This window comes from Calliphora vicina, chromosome 3, assembly GCF_958450345.1.
Source record: "Calliphora vicina chromosome 3, idCalVici1.1, whole genome shotgun sequence".
Lineage (NCBI taxonomy): Eukaryota > Metazoa > Arthropoda > Insecta > Diptera > Calliphoridae > Calliphora > Calliphora vicina.
In genome coordinates, this window is record NC_088782.1 from 108,298,766 (window position 1) to 108,318,777 (window position 20,012).

The following is a 20,012-nucleotide window of genomic DNA, read 5'->3' on the forward strand; positions in this document are numbered from 1 at the left end:
TACAAGGCAACCCATCCGTTGACGTTCATTTGGTTGCCCATCAACGAAGTGTCACAGATGTATAAAAGGATTTCCTAAGAATTTATTGTACTCAACATACACGATGCACATGTCACCTAATGAGTTCGGCCACAGAAAATAACTAGATAGGTAACTGAGAGCCAAAATTCTAAGTCTGTTGTCAAAAACCTAATTCATGAGAACCTGTATCACCTGTATGTGTGAAAAGAGAGTACTTTTTTACTCTCCGTTCTATGCGTTCATTCTATGAGTTCGGCAATCATGAGCGCCATGTAGAATTTCCCATAAAAGTTCTTTTAGTGACATTCAGTATAGGGAAAAGCAACTGCTAATAATTTATTTTTCACTTATTCTTATTGCACAATTAAAGTCATCGTTGTGGAAATAGTTGATAAATTAATGTTTCTCCTCAAGTTAGCAGTTTAGCAACACCTCAAAAGTTTGTTCGTTCATATTCCTACACATAAACCTAACGTCTTTGAAAGGTATATTCTCTATATCAGTATTCGTTACACATTTGAGGCTTCGGTATATATCTCTATTCTGGCAGTTAATTCTTGCTGTGTTGAGATGTAGACGAGGCACCTCTAAAGGTTCGGATTATGTGAGAGCTTTATTATGCAAGAGTAATTAAAGTGTCAAGAGAGTTGGCAAACTATCAGAGAAACATCCACGGGAGCTAATCTCATATCTGAATATAAGTACTGCTATATTAATATGTAGCTGCAGTAGTCCATAAAGTAGTGTCTAGTCTGATAAGCCCAATCTGGTAAGCTCAGTCACCATGACTTCTTTGATCCCAATGTTAAACTACTCAGCCATCTCGTTGAGATATGAGCAGCAGTGCAGGACTGATTTCGCTTCAGCTATCAGAATAAGCATGTGTAGTTTTCCCTATTGAAAATATACTCTTCCTGATTTAGTAGCCTTGAAACATAGAGATTGAAAACCTAAGAGTATACCCTATATGAAGTTTCAAGTTGAATAAATTTTTATAAAAGAACGGACTACTATGAAAATCATTTAAATGTATCGGTATTATAAAGTGACTTTTGTGCATCATAGTTCCACAAAGTTCATGAGTTACAATTTGTATTCACTCTTTTCAATCAATCTTAAATCCAATCGATACCAGAGTTAAGAGAAATTTAAGATGGCCTCAAGTCATCTAACCCAAGTTAGTTATGACACTTTGCCTTTCGTTTTTATACCCACCAACAAAAAGATTGGGGTAGGTACTTATATTGATTTTGTCATTCCGTTTATAACACATCAGAAAATTTGCGCAAGCAGCCAAAATTCTAAGTCCTAAAAAGATTCTAAGACGATCTAGATTGTCCGTCTATCTATCTGTCTGACTGTTGGAAATACGAAGAAGATATTAATAATATCAAAAGAAGAAGCAATGCTATTAATTTAGATCTTTGTAAAATCTTATCTTTTTCTAAGCTGACTCTTTAAAAAAACGATCTCTGTTTGAATAGATATGATTTATTCGGTTTGCTAAATGTCAGCGAACTATTTTTGATTTATTTATCTTTTTGTAAGGAGGCTTTATTCGGTGTGAATGACTTCTTTTGGGAATACCAACATCTACAACTCCTTCTAAGAGTCTTTATTTTGGCCTAATAATTTGTAAAAATAGTAGACATTTACGTATCGTGACGTTATTGCAGCATTCTCAATAATTGTTCAATTTTCTATGTGAAATCTTTGCTAGCTGACTGTTCCCTTAATTTCTATCTGGAAACTTCATTATGATTTCAAATATCTTAAATCTTTCTTAAGAAACAATTTCCTATTAGAATACTTTTCTTCAATATTCGATGGTTTCGATACACAAGAAATTGTTTAACGGAACAACATTGTTTAAGTATTTCGTTGTGAAACCAGGAATCATTTAAACTTTAGTGTAAACACTTAGTGGATTTTTTTTGTTTTCTTGGACCAGCATGATCCCTAATCATGCAAAGCATTGCCTTGGTACTAGGAAAATAGGTTATAGGAGGGAGAAAAGAGGGAGTAGTGTTTGTGAACATTCGATTTGAACTTTCCTAGACTGAAAATGACAGGAAACACTTCAGCTGGAAGTTTGACGGACAGACCAAATTTTCCCTGTAGTGTGTTGTGTGGTCCACTGGCCAATCGACAACAAAGGTATGTGTTCTTGATGAAAAACGTATATTACATAAAAATCTGCGGGTACCAAGAACAAGTTCCCTAAATTCATCAGAACACATTTCATTGAAGTACCAAAAGAACAGTGAAATTCAATGAATACTATTACATAATCATTTTAGAAAATGTCCGAATTTGAAATTGGCTATAAAAACAATTTCAATATTAAGATACTGACAACTATGAGTTTTTAAAACAATAGTAACATAAATTTTATACAAACTTTAAAGTTTTTCAAATGTATTCTTTAAATTTCTTATAATTTTTCTAAGTGTTTTTCATTTTTTTTTAAGTCACCAATTATCTCAATGTATTTGTTTAAACACCTTTTAAAATTTGTTTCCAACAATAAGAAAAAAATACGAAAATTTTACTAATATTAATGTTATTAACCCTAAAACCATAATTAATCATTAAATTAAACTAAACATAAACATAAAATTAACCCATTTCTTTATATCTTTTTATGTTTATTTTTTGTGCATTTGTAACCCGCTCCCAACTATAAAAACATATTAATAATTAATATCAACCAACTAATGCTTGAATGCTTGTGCTACATTTACAAAAAAAAATGTAATTAAATAAAAACCAATGTGCGCCAAAAATAACTTCCTCCCCCTCAAAAAAAACAAACACACTCTTATAAAACACTGGAAAAAAATTTTGAAAAAAAAAAATAAATAAAAACTAAACACAAAAACGTACAAAACGCAAAAATTTCAAACACCAAATGAAATAAAAACATAAATAAATAGTTTACTACTCCTACGACTCCTACAAATTTTAATAACAACACAAATGTGGTGCGCAGTGTACCACGACCCAAGAGACTCAATGGAAATATCAGCCAAAATACAGCAGCGACAGCAGCAACAACACAAGCAACCTATTACGATGAACATGAAACGGAAACACACCAGCAGCAACAACAACAACAACAGTATTATCATCAGCAACAACAACAGTACAGTACCATGCCCTATAATCGCCACACACAGCATCCAGCAACTACCACTGCATCAGCAACATTGTCTGGTATGCAGACATTAATACCAAATTCAACAGCAGCATCAAATATTGCTAGAAATGAAGCTGGCATTATAGTGCACAATAGCAACAACAACTCATTATTGCAACAGCAACAAAATGCAACAACGACGACAAGCACAAATCCTCATCAAATGACATATAATCTCAATAATTGCTTTCCCAAAAGCTACACCGAATACTATCAACAACAACAGCAGCTGCAACATCCTCACACCCAGCAACAGCAACAGCAGCAACAACATCATCATCAATTTCCACAAAAGTTTAACAATGCTGGAATTGCCACTGCCTCCTCGCATCTGATAAATGCAATTGAACATGATTTCAACACCTATGCCGTGGTCGAACGTCAACAGCCACCACAAATCCCAAATGCTACATTATCAACAGCAGCAGCAGCAGCAACAAATCCCTTTTTGGCTGTTAGCAACTTTAAGAAATTTGATACATCTGGTGATGAGGATCTGCAGTCAGGTAACTATCAGACAGCTTCCATGAAAAGACAAGGAAAACGCAAAACATTTGCGGATAAATTGGAAGATAAGCGTTTCTATTCTTTGAAATTCACCAGCAATAACAACAAGCAGAAGCAGCAAAACAAATCGTCGACCGCCGCAGCGGCCTTAAATATCAATCACTCATTTAATGGCACCTCTGGAGGAGGCAGCAGTGGTGGAGTTTTAGGTTCTCTATTGTCTTCAACGAACAAATGTAAAAGACATCATTCTTTTGCTGGTGGTAGCCTTGGCGATATTGATCCCAAGGGCCCTGTAAGAAACCCTCATATGAATTTCTATGATCCTCCTGCCTATGAAAATGTTAATGATGCCGTGCAAGTTCATAATGCAGCTGTTAGTGATATGGAATTACCCGAGGGTCTAAATGGTTCCGCTCAAACAGCTACTGTGCTATTACATCCCTTGCCGTATGGCATTGCGGGAGGATCACAGGGTCCTAAGAAAAAACATCACCAACGCCAACACCAGCCTAAAGAGGATTTAAATCTTATAGAACCGGAACGTCTAAGTATTTATCGCAGTGACTCAGGCATTTCCAATTCATCATATGAATGTGTAACACCTATGCCCTCTAACACACAAACACCAGGCAGCACTCCTCCACCGGGTAAAATGCCTAGAACCCCCAAGACACCTAAAACTCCCAAGGGTCATAAGAATCAGACCTTGGCTCATACAGCCGTAACCGCCCACTTTAATTCGTCGCACAAAAAACCGGCTCCCCGAGTGCCTCCAACACCGCTCTATATGAATGTCAATGATCAACAGCAGCAGCAGCAACATGCCTCTAACAATATCTCTAATTTAGAAAGACCTTCTTCACCCTCTTCTACCATGGCCACCTCGGCTTATGAGTCCGCCTCATCATCACAGAATGATAACACCTGCAATGATCCTTTATCTCTGTCATCCACAACTTCTTTATATAGCGGGGGCGGTAATAATAAATCTTCTTTAAATGCGGTTAATCAGCGTTGTAATCGTCACCAGCAACCGCCTGAAATAACCACACCCGAAGAGTTTGAACAATATCAATTGGGTCATCATGCCCATGCACACTCTTCATCTTCGCTTTCGGTGGCTAGCAGTGTTAGTGCTAGTGGCAGTAATGCTGGAGGAAGAGTCAAATGTAAAAAGCAACAGCAGCAGCAGCAAAGACTAAATGGTCAGGGTGCTCTTACTAATCATATGGAGGTAAGTTTTTGAAAAGTGACACCAAGAGAGAGAGTGTATTACAAAGAAAAACAATACAATAAAAGAGTGTGTGTACTAATGTGCTTTTAAGCTTTTATTAATGCTTTATTTATTGTAGATATATATATTTTTAAGGGAGTAAACTTGAAAGTAGTGCGAGACTGTAATTTATGTGGAAAATTTAAACTTGAAACGCTTTTTTAAACATAAAAAAATAAAACAGTTTTGTAAAAGCTAGAAGGGTAAGGCTAACTAAATGTAACGAAACTTGTATTTAGTTCATGTATTGTTTACCCATTTCTTCATTTGTCAAGTAGGCTATCAAAAAAATCTTAAAATTTATTTAAAGCTTTTTGCAGCGCAAAAGTTGAAAAATTTTTTGACATGTAGAAAGCTTTTTATAATAAAAACTACAATTATTTTCTGATATTGATAAGTGGCTAATTTTCACAGCACCATACAATAATTTATAAAGCTATGTTAAGATGATCCACTTATTTATCAATAAATCCATTAATCAAGTATTGTCTAAAGCTCTAGATCATAATAAAGCTCTTGGTAATATAAAGATTTACATAAAGCTTCAAGTAGCAAAAATTTCCAAAAAGTTATCATTTTACTCTATTCAATCATGATCCTTCAAAAAGCTTAAATAAAGCTTTAGTTGTTCTAGTTCAAACAAAATAACAGAAAGTTTTCCACTACAATTTTTAATTTCTTCACAAAATGACTATAACAAATTATAAATAATTTCACGAAGCTTCAAAGAGAATTAATAATTTTAGACAAGTTTCATAGATTTTAAAAGCTGTTCGAGAACTCTAACATATCTGAAAGCTCTAGCTTAAAAAGAAACTTGAAAACCCATACAATTTAAAATAATTGATGATTCATAAAGTTTGAAAGTACTCAAACTTTACAAAAGAATTATTCATTTATAAAGCTTTTAGGTAACTGCTTTAAAATGTAAAGCTTTGTGATAAAGATTTAAAGAAAAACAGAAAACTCTTTCGAAAACTTTCAAAAAATTAATTCACAAATTTAAGACAGCTTTTAAATTTAAAAAATAATTTTTTAAAGCTTTTAAGCTTCTATATCCAAAAAATGTGAAAAGCTTTGATGCTTTTGAAAGATTATAAGCAATAAGAAGGAAAATAAAGCTTAAAATTTAACGATAAACTCTGTCGAAAGCTTTCAAAAAATAAACACATAAATTTAAGAGTGTATTTAAAAATGTAAAGATTTAAAGAAAAGCTTTGAAGAAATAAATATACAAATTTAAGAGTTTATTTAAGCTTTTAAATTTGAACATATATTTTTAAGCTCTATGTCATAAAAGTACGCAAAGCTTTGATGCTTTCGAAAGATTATAAGAATAACATTAAGCGATTTCAAAGGCCCAAACTAAAATTCAAAAAGCTTTGGATTATTTAAAAAATTTAAACTTTAAACATTTAAAAGCCTTTGAATACGTAAGGATTTTGGGCAGATGTTTAATGTTCTTAAAGAAAGCTTTGATTTTTCTCGATTTAAAAACAAAATGTTTAATTTCGAAACCTTTTTGGTGTTTAGATTAATGTCGAAATCTGAACAAACTAAACGGAAACTAATATAAAAGCTTTACAAAAGTATGAATCATTCATAAAACTTTCAGGAAACTAATTACGATTTTATAGCTTTTGGGCTGATACTTAAAATGATTACATACATCGCTAATGTTTCTAGAATAAATTAAAATATTAAAAGAAAGAATTTTTTAAGCTTCTAAGTATTTCAAATATCAGCTTTTAAGGTACTACTTACAATATAAGAAAAGCTTTAAGTTTTCTGAAAGATTTTACAAAGGTTTAGTTTTAAAACTATAAGCGGTCAATTTAATTAAAATAAAAGCTTTTTGTCTTCCAAAACGTGAATGAAAAGTTTAAATTTGAAAAGCTATAAGCTATTATCCTTTAAAATGTTTTTTTTTAATAATTTTTCATTTACAATTTTAAAGCTTTAGAAAAATTGTTTGTTGTTCAGGAACAAGCTTTGATGTTTTAAGATCATCTTCACAAATTATACAAGATTTCAAAAATATAAACGTAAAAGATTTTCCTAAGGTTTGCAGCTATATAAAATTTAAAAATCTGAAAGAGAAAACTATGCAGTTTAAATGAAAACTTAAAAAAATTATTTTTATAGATCTTCTAGTTGGATCACTTAAAAGCTTTTGAATACCTATAAAGAATAACATTTAAGCATATGAGTCGAAATGAGCTTTCAACTACATATATCTTTCATAAGGTTTCCAGCTTGAAGGAGAAATCTTTGCTGTTTAAATGAAAACTTTAAAGAAAGAAAAGCTTAAAAGCTTTAGAAGGAAAATTGTATACGGCTTCTACTGAACAGTTCACTTAAAAGCATTAAAATACCTGTAAATGACACTTAAGAACTTGTAAGCTTTTGAGTCGAAAAGAGCCTGCAACTTATCTCTCCTAAAATTGTTAAAATTTTAAAAGCTGAAGGAGAAAACTATACAGTTTGAATGAAGACTTTAAAAAAAGAATAAGGCCAAGTGAAAAGTTAAAAGCTTTGGAAAGAATTACTATTTTATATAGCTTCTGGTAAGCTGACTTAAAAGCTTTTAAATACCTGAACGTAATAACAATTAAGCTTTTGACGTAAAGCATGTGAGTCGAAAAGTGCTTTCAAAAATAACTTTCAAATATTAGGTTTAAATAAAGTTTTGTCAAAAATATTACTTTTTGGATTTTTTATTGTTTTGATTCAAGAATATTTTAATCAGCTTTCAAACTTTTAAACTAGATTTTAAAAAATAAATTTTTGGCAAAATTAGATGTTTAAATTAAATGCTTTAGAAATAATTCTTATTTTATAAAGCTTCAAATGAGGTCACTTAAAAGCTTGCAAGTTTTGCATAATTTTAAAGAACACGATCGAAAAGGTTTTTATTTTTAAAGCTTTTGTATCAGTTCTAATTCAAGATTATATTAAGCAGATTTGAAACTTTGAATTTCTGCTAGAGTTAGGAATAAAAATCCTCAAAATAAGACAGTTTCAGATACAGTTGCAATAAAAATTGTCTCCACTACTCTCTAAAAAAAACTATGTTTAACTCCTTTAAAATACGTTTTTATTTTAAACCAATTTGTTTTATATTGTAACATATTTATATTTATTTTTGTTTATTTTTTTATTTTCCAATTAATTTGTACTAATTTAATTTTTGTTTTAATTTTATTCCGTTTCTTTTCATTACACGAAAATTGTTAAATGTGTTTGTCCAATATTACACACCAAACCTGCTCCCCCCAAAATGTGCATGTTAACACAATATTAATTTAATGGATTTGTTTATTTTTTTAATGTTGCTTTTGTAAAATATTATTTTGGTTTTAAACAAACTAACCGCAACACTAAATTGAATTGAAAACAAACATATACACACTAAAACTCGTAAAACTAACCAGCTTAACAAACGCAAAACCCTTGCAAATAATCCATTTTTAGCAACAAATCCTGCCGCCGCCACCGCCACCACCTGTCATAAGACATTACATCGACGACAGACTATCAGCGACCCCTACGCACATATCAAGCACATCAACGAATGTCGACGACAATCTAATAACACCAACATCAATAACAGCAGCAGCAACAACATTAAAACCCACAATTATAGCGCCAAATCCGCGAACGCGTTCAAGGCAGCAGCAGCAGCAAATGACACCCAATCATCAGCAGCATGTAGCTCTTATAAATCACAACAACAACAACAAACTGGCTTACAACAATCCAGCCAAACTAAACAGCCTTCATCATCACTATCATACTCCCCAGCAACTAGTGCAGCAGCAACAACAACATCATCATCATGCCACCAACTTGCCACACATCATCAACAACAAATGCTAATGCACAAAAATGTTGTTGTCAACAATTGTAAAACAGCTTTTGATGATAAGGAGCGAACATATAATGAAGTCGTCAAACATAATGTTACCGCTGCTGCCCCTGACTATCAGCACAAGGGTGACCAATCATTTAGCCAGCCACATCGGAGCTTAAATTGTGATGTGGCTGATGGAGTAGAAAATGAGCAGAGACATGTTAATCAAGTGGTGAGAAGAGGCCATCATAGAAGTTTGTCCAACACCAACAATCTATTAAAAACATTAGAAGATAACACAAATACAATAGAAACAGAAATAACAACAGCCAACACATTGGGTTTTATGGAACGTCCTGTTAAATTACCACTACGCAAATATCATAGTTTTCATTTTCAGCCCACACAAACCGTGGCTGGCCAGCAAATGTGTAAACTGCAGCAACTCAGACTACAGCAGCAACAAAATTCTTTAGAATCCCAAGATTCTTCACCAGAAATTACCGCTACTCAACCTTATGCTAAGCAGGGTCCTTTAGTATTTCGTCCTTATAAAATAGATGAGAGTGTTACCTTTAAGCCCATACAGCCTTCGGAGGAGAGTGAGGATTCCATAGACTATGTTAGGGAATATGTGGGTACGGTGGAGAAGTTCTTAAAAGATGAGGAAAAATATATGGATTCAGGAGATTTTACAAATTTAACACAACGTTTGAAACAGCAACAAGATTTTCTGAATGCTAACAATTCGCCTCATAGTTCCGGAAGAGAGGATAGTAGAGTTATGAGTCACAGAGAATTAAAAGAGAGTACTTTAACAGACTCTGAGCCAAATTCTTTGTATGAGGATTTAACTTTTCAATCACAAGCTCAGCAAGGTTCTGCGAATAGATCGAATACTTTGAAAGAACCTGTTGAAAAATCTCAACATTTTATTAATTCTCCCAGGGCTGTTAATTTATTAAAGAGTGTGATTGAGACTGATTCTCCAGAACATCTTAAGGTTAGTTTGTCTGATATTCCAGAAAAAGCCCAACAATTTATGCATTCCCCCAGGGCTCTTAATTTACTAAAGACTGTTATAGAGACCGATGATTTTCAAAGTGATGAGGAACAAGAAGATGATGCAATGTCCAGACGTTGTGAACAATCTTTTAGTAACAAAGAATATAAAGTCTCCTGTGTCAAAAGATTAAATCAGCAGTTTGAAAATTCATCTGGAAGTCCCTTAAATAAGTGTATTCGTAAGAATAGCCTAAAGTCTCCCAGCTCTCCAAAACTCTCTTGTATATCTAGTTACTCGGTAGATTCTGTAGATAGTGGCATTAATAGCCAAGTTTATAGAGATATTTCAAGCAGTTGTGCAAGAAATGATAGTGTTAAATCTACAAGCTCTTCAAAAGTCTCCACTTTATGTAGAACCAAACAGAATTCTTTAGAAAATGAGGAGAGTAAAAATCTGAATTCAAGAAGTTGTGCAAGAAATGATAGTGTTAAGTCCACAAGCTCTTTAAAAGTCTCCACTTTATCCAGAACCAAACTAAATTCTTTAGATAATGAGGAGTGTAAAGATATGAATCGAACTGCTATTCAAAACACACCAAGCTCTCCAAAAGTTTCCACTTTAGCTGAATTTACCTTAGATTCAGAAAATAACACAGTTTTGAATGCAAATAGCAATAGAGGTATTCCAGAAGATTTTTGTAAGTCTACAAACTCTCCAAAGGTCTCCACTCTAGAGAAATTCTCCAGAAATTCTGATTATTATAGTTCAACTATAAAAGAAAACAAAAATCCTCAAAACGTAAATACCCAACCTACAAGCTCTACAAAAATTTTCAATTTAAGCAAATTCTCCAAAAATATGCCAGAAGATTTTCATAACACTTCCAAATCTTCTCAAGAAACTCCTATAAATTCTACCAAACACTCCACTTTATGTAGAAAAAATCCAAGTAAAGAAAAATTCCAGGGAATTAATATAGATAAGCAGACAAACTCTCCCAAAAGAACTAACTCCTATTTATGCAAAAAATCTCTACAATTTTCTTTAGATAATAGTAAACTCAAAGAAAACACTGAACAAACTCTTGACCCGCTAAACTCCACAGCTAATGTTTTAACCGAAAAAGATTTAGCCAATGTTTTTAAACCTTATAAACAACAAGAAACCATAAGACATGTTAAAGAAACAGAGGCCTTAAGCCAATTAGACTCCTTAAGACCAATTTCTACAGCTCTTAATCCGGCAGCTTCTTTGGAAGCCTTAGAAATGTTAACTAAATCCAATCCGGAATTATGGACCAGCAATCAGGCTGGCAGTAGACATAATTTGCATCAGCTAGAACTCTTTCACTCATTGCATCAACAAACCGAAAACCAAAACTCTAATAAATCTCAACAGCCACAAGATGATGAAGAAGACTTGGGCTATTCTTTCTGTGAAGATGAAAACGATGATGAAGAGGAGGAGGAGGAAAATCAAAAACCTCCTCCTTCGCCCAATGTTACAGTTATTATGGCAGCCAATAGTCAGACAGCCAGCCAAGTTAAATATGTTTTGACCCAAAATCATCGTGAGGTACACATTTAGTTTAAACGAACAAAAATATAAATAAATATAAACTTTTTATTAATTGTAAATAGACTTTAATCTTAAAACATAAAAGCAAAACCAAAATCTAAGAAAGCCTTGGCTTAAAAAACCACAAACCAAAATTTTATATTAAAAATAAAAAACAAACACATATTTTTTCTGTTTATACACCGAAAGAAATATATAAACAAAAATAAAGGAAATAAAATGACTGTAAGTTCTTTTTTTTTTGTTAGTAATAAAAAGAAAATACAAAGAATTTTGAAACATACAAAAAATATTGAAAAAACCATAAAATTAAAAATAAAATTAAACAAAACCAAACAAAATATTTAGTAAGAAAACTATAAATAGTTTTTCTTTTTCTAAGTTTTAGCCTTAAGATTTAGCCAGTAGTTTAACAACCACAAAAAAAGTTTATTATTAAAAATATTAAAATTAAAAAATAAAATCATAAAAACCCCTAAAATCAAGAAAAAAATTATGAAATAAAGTCTATGTGTATGTTATAAACATTTTCCTTATGTCTGTGTATTATATGTGTATATTTCCCCACAAAAACAACCAATAATTTCTATAATTTTGTTTCAATTATTTACCAAAAAAAAAACCAACAACTCATAATTAAGTTTGCAATAAGTTTATTTTTATAAGAAAGCAAAACAAACAAATCGAGTAAAATTATTCCAAAAACAATCAAAAAAAACGGAAACTTTATATTAAATTTCCTAAAATCTTAAAATTCTGTTAATATCTAAACTTTCTCTCTTTTTCTACTAAATATTCTCTTAATTAGGGAGAGCTATATGTTTCCGTTTAAACATAACAATTGTATGGTTTATAAAAACTCTATTTTACCAAATATTCCTTTAATTTTATATAGTTTTTAAAATATTGTATTAATTTGTAGTATTTTAAGGCCACCACAAGACTTATTTATTTTTAAATATTTTATTTATTATTATTATTTATTTAAACAATTATTTAATTATTTATTTATGCATTTAAGTATTTATCTTGTTTGTAATTTTAAGTATTAGATTAAATTTCTAGAAACCAAAAACAAAACAATTTAAAACAAAAAATAACATCAAATAAAGGCTTATAAATCCTTAACAAACAAACAAACAAAAATAATAATAATGATTAAAAAAGGCAAAAATATTTACTGGCGTTTTATTACCAAGAAAACTTAATACTTAACAATGCAAAATCTTCAGATAGCAAAAACCAGTGAAAATATTGAATTCCGGAAATACTCTAAAACATGACAACATTATTGAAACATTTTTATTATGCTTAGGTAAGTGATATGTATTAAAACAAAGTGGTTAAAGTATTCAAAAAATTCTTTAAGTAAAAATCAATTAAAATTATAAAAATGAATTTAGTCAATTCCATGATACAATAATTGTAGAAGGTAGAATCACTAGTGAGAGTTTTCAATATTTACCCCTATAATGTCAAACTTTGTTTTTGATTTTTTCGTATTTTTTCATATTTTCTTTTGTATAACGTTCCAAGGATTGTATAATTATGAATTTGTTTTCTATTGTGTGTACCTTATATTGCTGTGTCATGGTCAATTCTATAAAATACGATTTTCATTACGAACCGAAGTCAAATACCGAATTTGACTTCCCGGATAAGATTTTAAAAGTTATTATCGCCGCACAGTGGCTCATTATTGTTTTTCATCGGCCAAAACTCTGTAACTTTTGAACCGATAGAGACATTTTAGACATTTTTGAATTTTTCTCCAGTTTTAATTTCATTAAAATCGGTTCAGCAGTTGTTGAGCAAATAAAGTTGAACTTTTAATTTTTGTATAGCATTTAGTATGAAAATGCAAATTTTTTGTTATCAGCAGATAAAAACATGTAAGGAAGTATGTTCGGCCAAGCTCTACACTATAATTTATTTTCGTGAATGATTTTCGGAAGCGGGTCTTATATGGGGGCTATGACTAATTATGGACCCATCGCCATGAAATTAGGTCATGCGATTTATGTCTATATGGAAGTTATTTTTGTTGAATTTTGTGTTTACACCAACATTTTTAAGAGATTTATGCTCGTTAAAGAGATTTTCGGAAGCGGGCATTATATGGGAGCTATGACTAATTATGGACCGATCATCATAAAATTAGGTGACATTAATTCTGTTTATATAAGATTTATTTGGAGCAAAATTTGTGTAGATACCTATATAAATTAACCATTTACGACCGATAAAGTATAACTTCCGGAGAACATTTGTATGGGTGCTAGGTGAAATAATGGACTGATTTCAGTCATTTTCAATAGGCTTCGACCTCGGGCCGAAAAAAAATGTATGTACCAAATTTTATCGGAATATCTTCAAAATTGCGACTTGTACTTTGTGCCAGTCAAATGAACAGGTATAATAAAAATAGAAACAAGTTTGGGAGTAATTTCATTCAAATGAAAAAAGTGTTCAACAAACAGGTCAAAGCAGGTCAACAAGTATATATAGGCTTAAAGGGGACACTTTAGCCTTTCTTCTGGTAGTAAAACTTGTTTAACCCCTTTTGACCCTAAGCACTTTTATTCCACTGAAATTCAAATTTGACTAAAATTTATCACCTGAGAAAAAAATGAATAACACATCACGTATAAACTGTACGGTGACAAATCATACCAGTTCTTAAATACTGTTATCCTGCCAACATAACAACAAAAAAATCATTAAATTATCGACAATAGTTTGCGAGTGATGATATTTTACTTCTGATCAAATTTACAAAAATCACTTTTTTTATAAAATGATATAAAATATTTGAATTTAACAGCATATCACGCACACAATTGACAATATTTGTATCTAATTTTTTGGCTACCTTTGTTTCAATGTGTTTACTATTGAATGGCATTAAAATTTTGGAAATCGGAATTAACAAATGTTGGACTTTTGGCGGATGAAATTGAGATATGGAGTCATTTTGAAGAAAAGAATCTGAAAAAAATTAAAATGAAAATATCAGACCGACATATGATTTTATTTTCCAGAAATACTCGGATGCAATATGGCGAAAGATGGATTTGTTGTCGCTGATCATGAATATGATATAAAAATGTTCACATTTGGTGTGTGACTTAAAAATGCGGAATATTTTTAAATGTTTAGCTTTTATTTTGAAACATTTGTACAATGTAAATTTATTGAAAGTATTGGCCAATATTAGCTATGACCTTTTCCCATCTCTCTGGCAACATATGGAGTCCGAGTGGCAACATATGGATTGAAGCGTATCGCAGAGAGAGCGTTATGTATCGATCGAAACAAGCAGTAGGAGCACGGGGCACAGTCTCGGCTATAAGTTGGGTGAGGCAAAACTTCCCAACTACTTCATTCTTAAGCCGTGTGTACACTACAAAGTTTTCTTGTGGAACTTGATTCCAGAAGTGACTTCCAGAAGTTTTTGCCATGTAAACACGTTTTGGAAGTCGACATCCAGAAGTCACGGCTTGCTGAATTTTCTTGCAGTAATTATGTGGAAACACGTGTTTGTTGCTTGCTGGAAGTAACTTGAACGACTTACAGTGAAGTTTTTGCAGAAGAAGTCGGGTAAAGTCTCTTCTGTTTTCAGTTTAGTTTTGTGTTTTTTTGGAAGAATAACTAAAAGCCGATCTTTTGGAGTTATAGCAAATCTAATTGTAGTATAAAGATAAAATGTATTCAAAATCATCATTAGATAGTCTCAAGAAATTTTTTAGATGCATTGAATCTTCGGTCCGCAATTGTTCAGGTAATGTATTTTGAAAACTTAAATCTACAATATCTCACCCAAACACTTCATTTTGTTTATATCTATACCTTCCACCACCATAAGTGGTGATTGAGGGTATATATAAGTTTGTCATTCCGTATGTAACATTGAGAAATATTCATCTGAGACCCAACAAAGTATATATTTTCTTGATCCTTATGAAATTTTAAGACGATTGTGCCATGTCCGTCTGTCCGTCTGTGTAAAACACGCTCACGTCCAAAATACGCAAACAGAATTGGTAGATAATAAAAGGACTAGCTGTGGTGAACATTTTAAGAATCGGTTCAAGATTTCTCCTAGCCCCCATACAAATCTCTTCTCAAAATATGATTTTGTGGTCTATAAATGCCTTCAGAATTGCAGTATCTATACAAAATTCAGCAAAAATAATTTTTGTGCTAAAAGAAATCACAACACAAAATTTTTTGTGGATCTGCCCATATTTGACCATAGTACCCATATAAAGTTCACCTCCGAAAATCATAAATATATTATAAATATCGCTATTAAGTTGAAATTTGTCATAAATAATCCCCATATATACCAAAATCGCTATACCTAATTCTATGATGATCGGCCTATAATTGGTTATAGCTACCATATATATCAACCTAAGAAATATGTATCAGGTGGAGGGTATTTAAGATTCGGCAAAGCCGAATATACCGCTCTAACTTGTTTTTAATTTGATTTTTCTTTTTAATCAAATATGAGGCGATGTATACATTGTCATTCGTAAAAAAGGCAAACTCTACTGCAAGCTCTACTCACGTTGCGTGGAAACATATCTGCAAGTTCATGCAGCAAGTTCGTAGTAATAACTTCGATAAACTACTTCTGGAAGAAGACTTCCGCATGTTTCAGTTTTATTGGAAACAGCTCAGAAAATACTTGCTGAAGTTCTTCCGCAAGTGACTTGATAGTGGACATACGAATTTAATACTTTTTAAAAGGTATTGCAACATGTCTTGCCAAATATTCTAAGCTTTTCGGCAAATACTCAGTACAAAAAAATCTGTTGCATTCGGTATAGGTATCCTGTGATGGTCTGCTCAGATTTCAGCAATTCATAATAGATAGTACCTTTTGCTCCCAAATTACAGACCATTACCGTAGAGCCAAGGATATTTTGCTTTGTTATCTATTCGGCTGGTTGGCCGGGCTTCACGATATCCTATGCTTGGGGTTATCTCAATGCATCCATGTTTCATTGCAAGTCATGATTCCGAGCAAAATATATTTTCTTTTATAGCGATCAAGCAGTATTTCAGACATGCATTATCGACTTTCAAAGTCTCTCGTCTTCAATCCGTATGGTACCCAATTTCCCATCATTTGGATGTATCCCGCTGCTCCCAAATGTTTCGAAATTGCTGCTTGAGTAACTCCCAATGATTTTACAAGCTCTTGTTGAGTTTACCAACAATTTTCATGCCTCCAATTCTGGGTCTTCAAACTTTACTGGCTTTCCTGTCAAAATCAACACCTCAGAATCGCATAAACCATCTCTTACACATTGAAACGGATGGAACACATGCACCATAAGCTTTGGCGGCACTTTTTGACATTTTCGAAGCAAAAGCGAAAGTACTTTGATGGATTTATGGTCGCTTATCATAAATATGAGATCAAAAATTTCATATTTATACCCTACACCACAATAGTGGAGTGGGTATATTGGGTTTGTTCATTCTGGGCTTCCAATTTTGATCCACTAACGCGTGCTCCGTGTTCATTTTTGAAGAAATAAGATCAGATAATGCCCCCAAAGCGTAAACAGCGAACCTATTAATAATTTTCAAAGTAAATTTTAAATAATTTGGTGTCGTTGTTCAAGCTTCAATATATTCATGGTGACTTGCCAGAGAATACAGATCGGAAAAGTGAGCACGACAATTCGTTTGACAGTTAACCATTTCGTAAGTTAAAAAAAACTATATGACCTAAAATTCTGACTAAAAATTTTAAATATGTTTTTCATAAGTAGTAAGTAAGATGATTGCAGTCCAACTGAAAAGAAATATAAATTTTTCCTTCGTAGAATCATTTTCAAACTTTAGATCCGATGTGGTGCGGGCTTATTTTAACCGATTTGATTCATAATTTCGGTGTTGGACTATCAATAATCCGAAATGCTATCTTCGGCTGTGCCTAATCTTATATACCCTTAATAAAATAATACTTTAAAATAATTTTTTTTTAATATTTTTATATAAACAAAATTTAAAATTTTTTTAAAAAAGTTTTTTCAAATTTTGTTTGTTTTTTATTTATTTTTTTTTTATAATTTATGACAAAAATAAATTTTTGGTGAAAAAAAAAATTTCAGGTATAAAATATTTTTCCCGATATAACCCGTTATAGGTCCATCTTACTATATTCTTATATACATCGTTGCAATGGATCTATCATTAGAAATCCATATTGTCTATATTACTGACTTAGTAATCCAGATATAGATACAAAATAGGCCAAAAATCGAGGCTGTACCGGATTTTTCCTTATATCTCAGCTATTTGTGGGCCGATTTTCTCGATTTTAAAAGCAACCGAGCCCGATATATTGATGTATGAATCATTTGGGGGCTACGGAAAAATTATTTCAACATACCGACGGACATAAGCATAGTCGTACAGACGGATTTATAATGATCCAGAATATATATACTTTGTGGGGTCGCAAATGAAAAATGTAGAAATTACAAACGGAATGACAAACTTATTTATACCCTAAAGGGTACAAAAATCGTATTTTTTGCATTGGTCATGTAAGCGTATACTTAATATGTGATAATTATAACAAGTATACTTACTTTGTATATGGGGGATTTCATGTCAAGTGAACCAACTTTTGAAATCAATGTCTTCCGATCGGGATGAAATTTGCACCAAGGTTGGTTCTATTGGACACAATTTTTCAACAAGATCGGTGGAGTCTGTCTGAGTTAGAGGGGGTCTTAATTTGACAGTTCGGCCAAGTAGGGGTTTTTTCTCATCCTTGTAACTTATTACCTATTGTTCTTAGCAAACTGTGTCCCAAATAGTTGAGAAAGCTATTTCATTAATCTTTCAAAAAAAAATTAAAATAAAAATTTTTCTACATTTTTTTCCGAAATTAAAATAAATTATTGTTAACTCAATACATACAATTTTTGACTTTTTTTGCAAAATCGAACTTTTCCCGTTCACTTATATCAACGTATAGGAAATTGTGTCTTATTTTAAAAAATGTATAAAATATTTAAGAATTTGATTACTAATAAAAGACTTTTTTCAAAAACATGGGAATCCTCTATGGTCGTGTGAAATTGTATTAAAATCAGGCTATACGTTTAGAAGTTACAGATTTATTTCCACTTTTTGTTTAATTTCTCCCACTATATGAAGTGCACGTAATCTGAAATTTGTTTGCTATAACTTTGTGACGCTACTTGATATACCATAATGATCGATTGGTTAAGATATTTTCTCAGTTAGGGGTTGTTATCTTATATTTAATTCACAAATACACCATTTTGTTTTATTCATATCACCTCACACCACACCTGACTTTTAATCACACTTTCAAAACATTCGTTAACTTTCTTAACAAAACAAAAAAAAAAAAAACAAAAATCTCTATAACTAAAATTTTTTCTCAATTTTTCTTAGCAAGATTTTGTGGATCCGTACAAAGGCAGTAATACCTATATATTTTAATTCCTATTACTTTTAAAACAAATCATAAATGAACCAAAAAAAAACACAAATTCTTTTTAAATTAAATTGATAAAAAAAATAAAGCAAAGCAAAAGGTAATTTTTTCCATATATATTTACAACAATTTTAAATAAGTTCCTTAAAAAAAACAAAAATCTTTCTCTAAGCAATTTTAAAGTTAGCAAATAAAAAAAGAAATAAAGTTAATAATTTATAAACTGTCGTTTGAAAACAAACGAAATCAAATTCTAGCCCTCGATTCTTGTATTAGTAGGAAGTTTTGTAAAAGAAAACGTTAAAATTGTTTGCTTTCATTTCATTGTCATTTCAAATGTTCGTTTTGTCGTTGTATGGATTGTGTTATTTGTTGTGTTGTCCTGTTAATCATTGTTTAACTTTTATATTGTTGTTTAATGACGCACGACAGTTTAATAAATTATTAACTTTTGCATGTCTTTTTTTCTGTATTTCTACTTTAAGTAGGAAGTTTCCTGTTTAACTGTTTGAAACTAACATTTCGTTTAGATTAATTTGGTTATTAGGGGCACGTAAGTATTACTAATAAAACTAAAATGTGATTAACAAAAGTGTAATGAAATATTTAAATTAGTAGTTTTGGATTTCTTGATGATTTATACCAACAAGACCTGCTCTTTAGAATTTACTTGACAAAAGGTAGGTTCCAACTATGTTTCAACATTCATACGACGAGTTTTTCAACAAGACCGAGTCTCAGCCTCGTCCCTAAAGATGATGATTACGATTCAACCAACGAACCCTGATAATTTCACATCTGCGACTGAATAATAACAAATATATTTGACACTAATATGGCCCCACTGACTGTCAATACCTTTCTAGTCTAACTGTAATTGCTGTATCTCCATAGAGAGGAGAGAGAAAGAAATATGAACTCCAAAGACTCATTAGAACAAAGCATTAGCCCGCAATCTCTAAAGTTTAAAACCTTTGAGTTCATCTAGGGTATTTGAACGTTTAGTCATGACAAAATGAGTTTCAACTTTGCTTTTGCTCTTTTAAGTCTGACTGTAATTGTTATATTTGCATA

The 20,012-nt window shown here is 31.7% G+C and overlaps 3 protein-coding genes across 8 annotated transcripts in view; all 3 read left to right on the forward strand.

The window, feature by feature from the left end:
- Positions 1–20,012, forward strand: part of LOC135956020 (hemicentin-1-like) — a 317,925-nt gene that overhangs the window by 291,938 nt on the left and 5,975 nt on the right. For 2 of the 6 annotated variants that reach the window (XR_010576328.1, XR_010576329.1), the window contains exon 24: positions 18,896–19,038. The exons of the other annotated variants lie outside the window; for them this stretch is intronic. The gene's annotated coding sequence lies outside the window, so the exon portion shown is untranslated. The remainder of the gene's footprint in view (positions 1–18,895; positions 19,039–20,012) is intronic. 6 annotated transcript variants of the gene reach the window in all.
- Positions 2,836–8,956, forward strand: LOC135956022 (box A-binding factor-like). The gene is made up of 2 exons (XM_065506485.1): positions 2,836–4,964; positions 8,478–8,956. Exons 1-2 carry the CDS (start codon positions 3,177–3,179, stop codon positions 8,880–8,882), a joined length of 2,193 nt encoding a protein of 730 aa, XP_065362557.1. The 5' UTR covers positions 2,836–3,176; the 3' UTR covers positions 8,883–8,956.
- LOC135953805 (protein lingerer-like) lies at positions 8,892–11,724 on the forward strand. Its single transcript, XM_065503811.1, has 2 exons — positions 8,892–8,909; positions 8,993–11,724. The coding sequence occupies exons 1-2, from the start codon at positions 8,892–8,894 to the stop codon at positions 11,447–11,449; spliced, it is 2,475 nt and encodes an 824-aa protein (XP_065359883.1). The 3' UTR covers positions 11,450–11,724.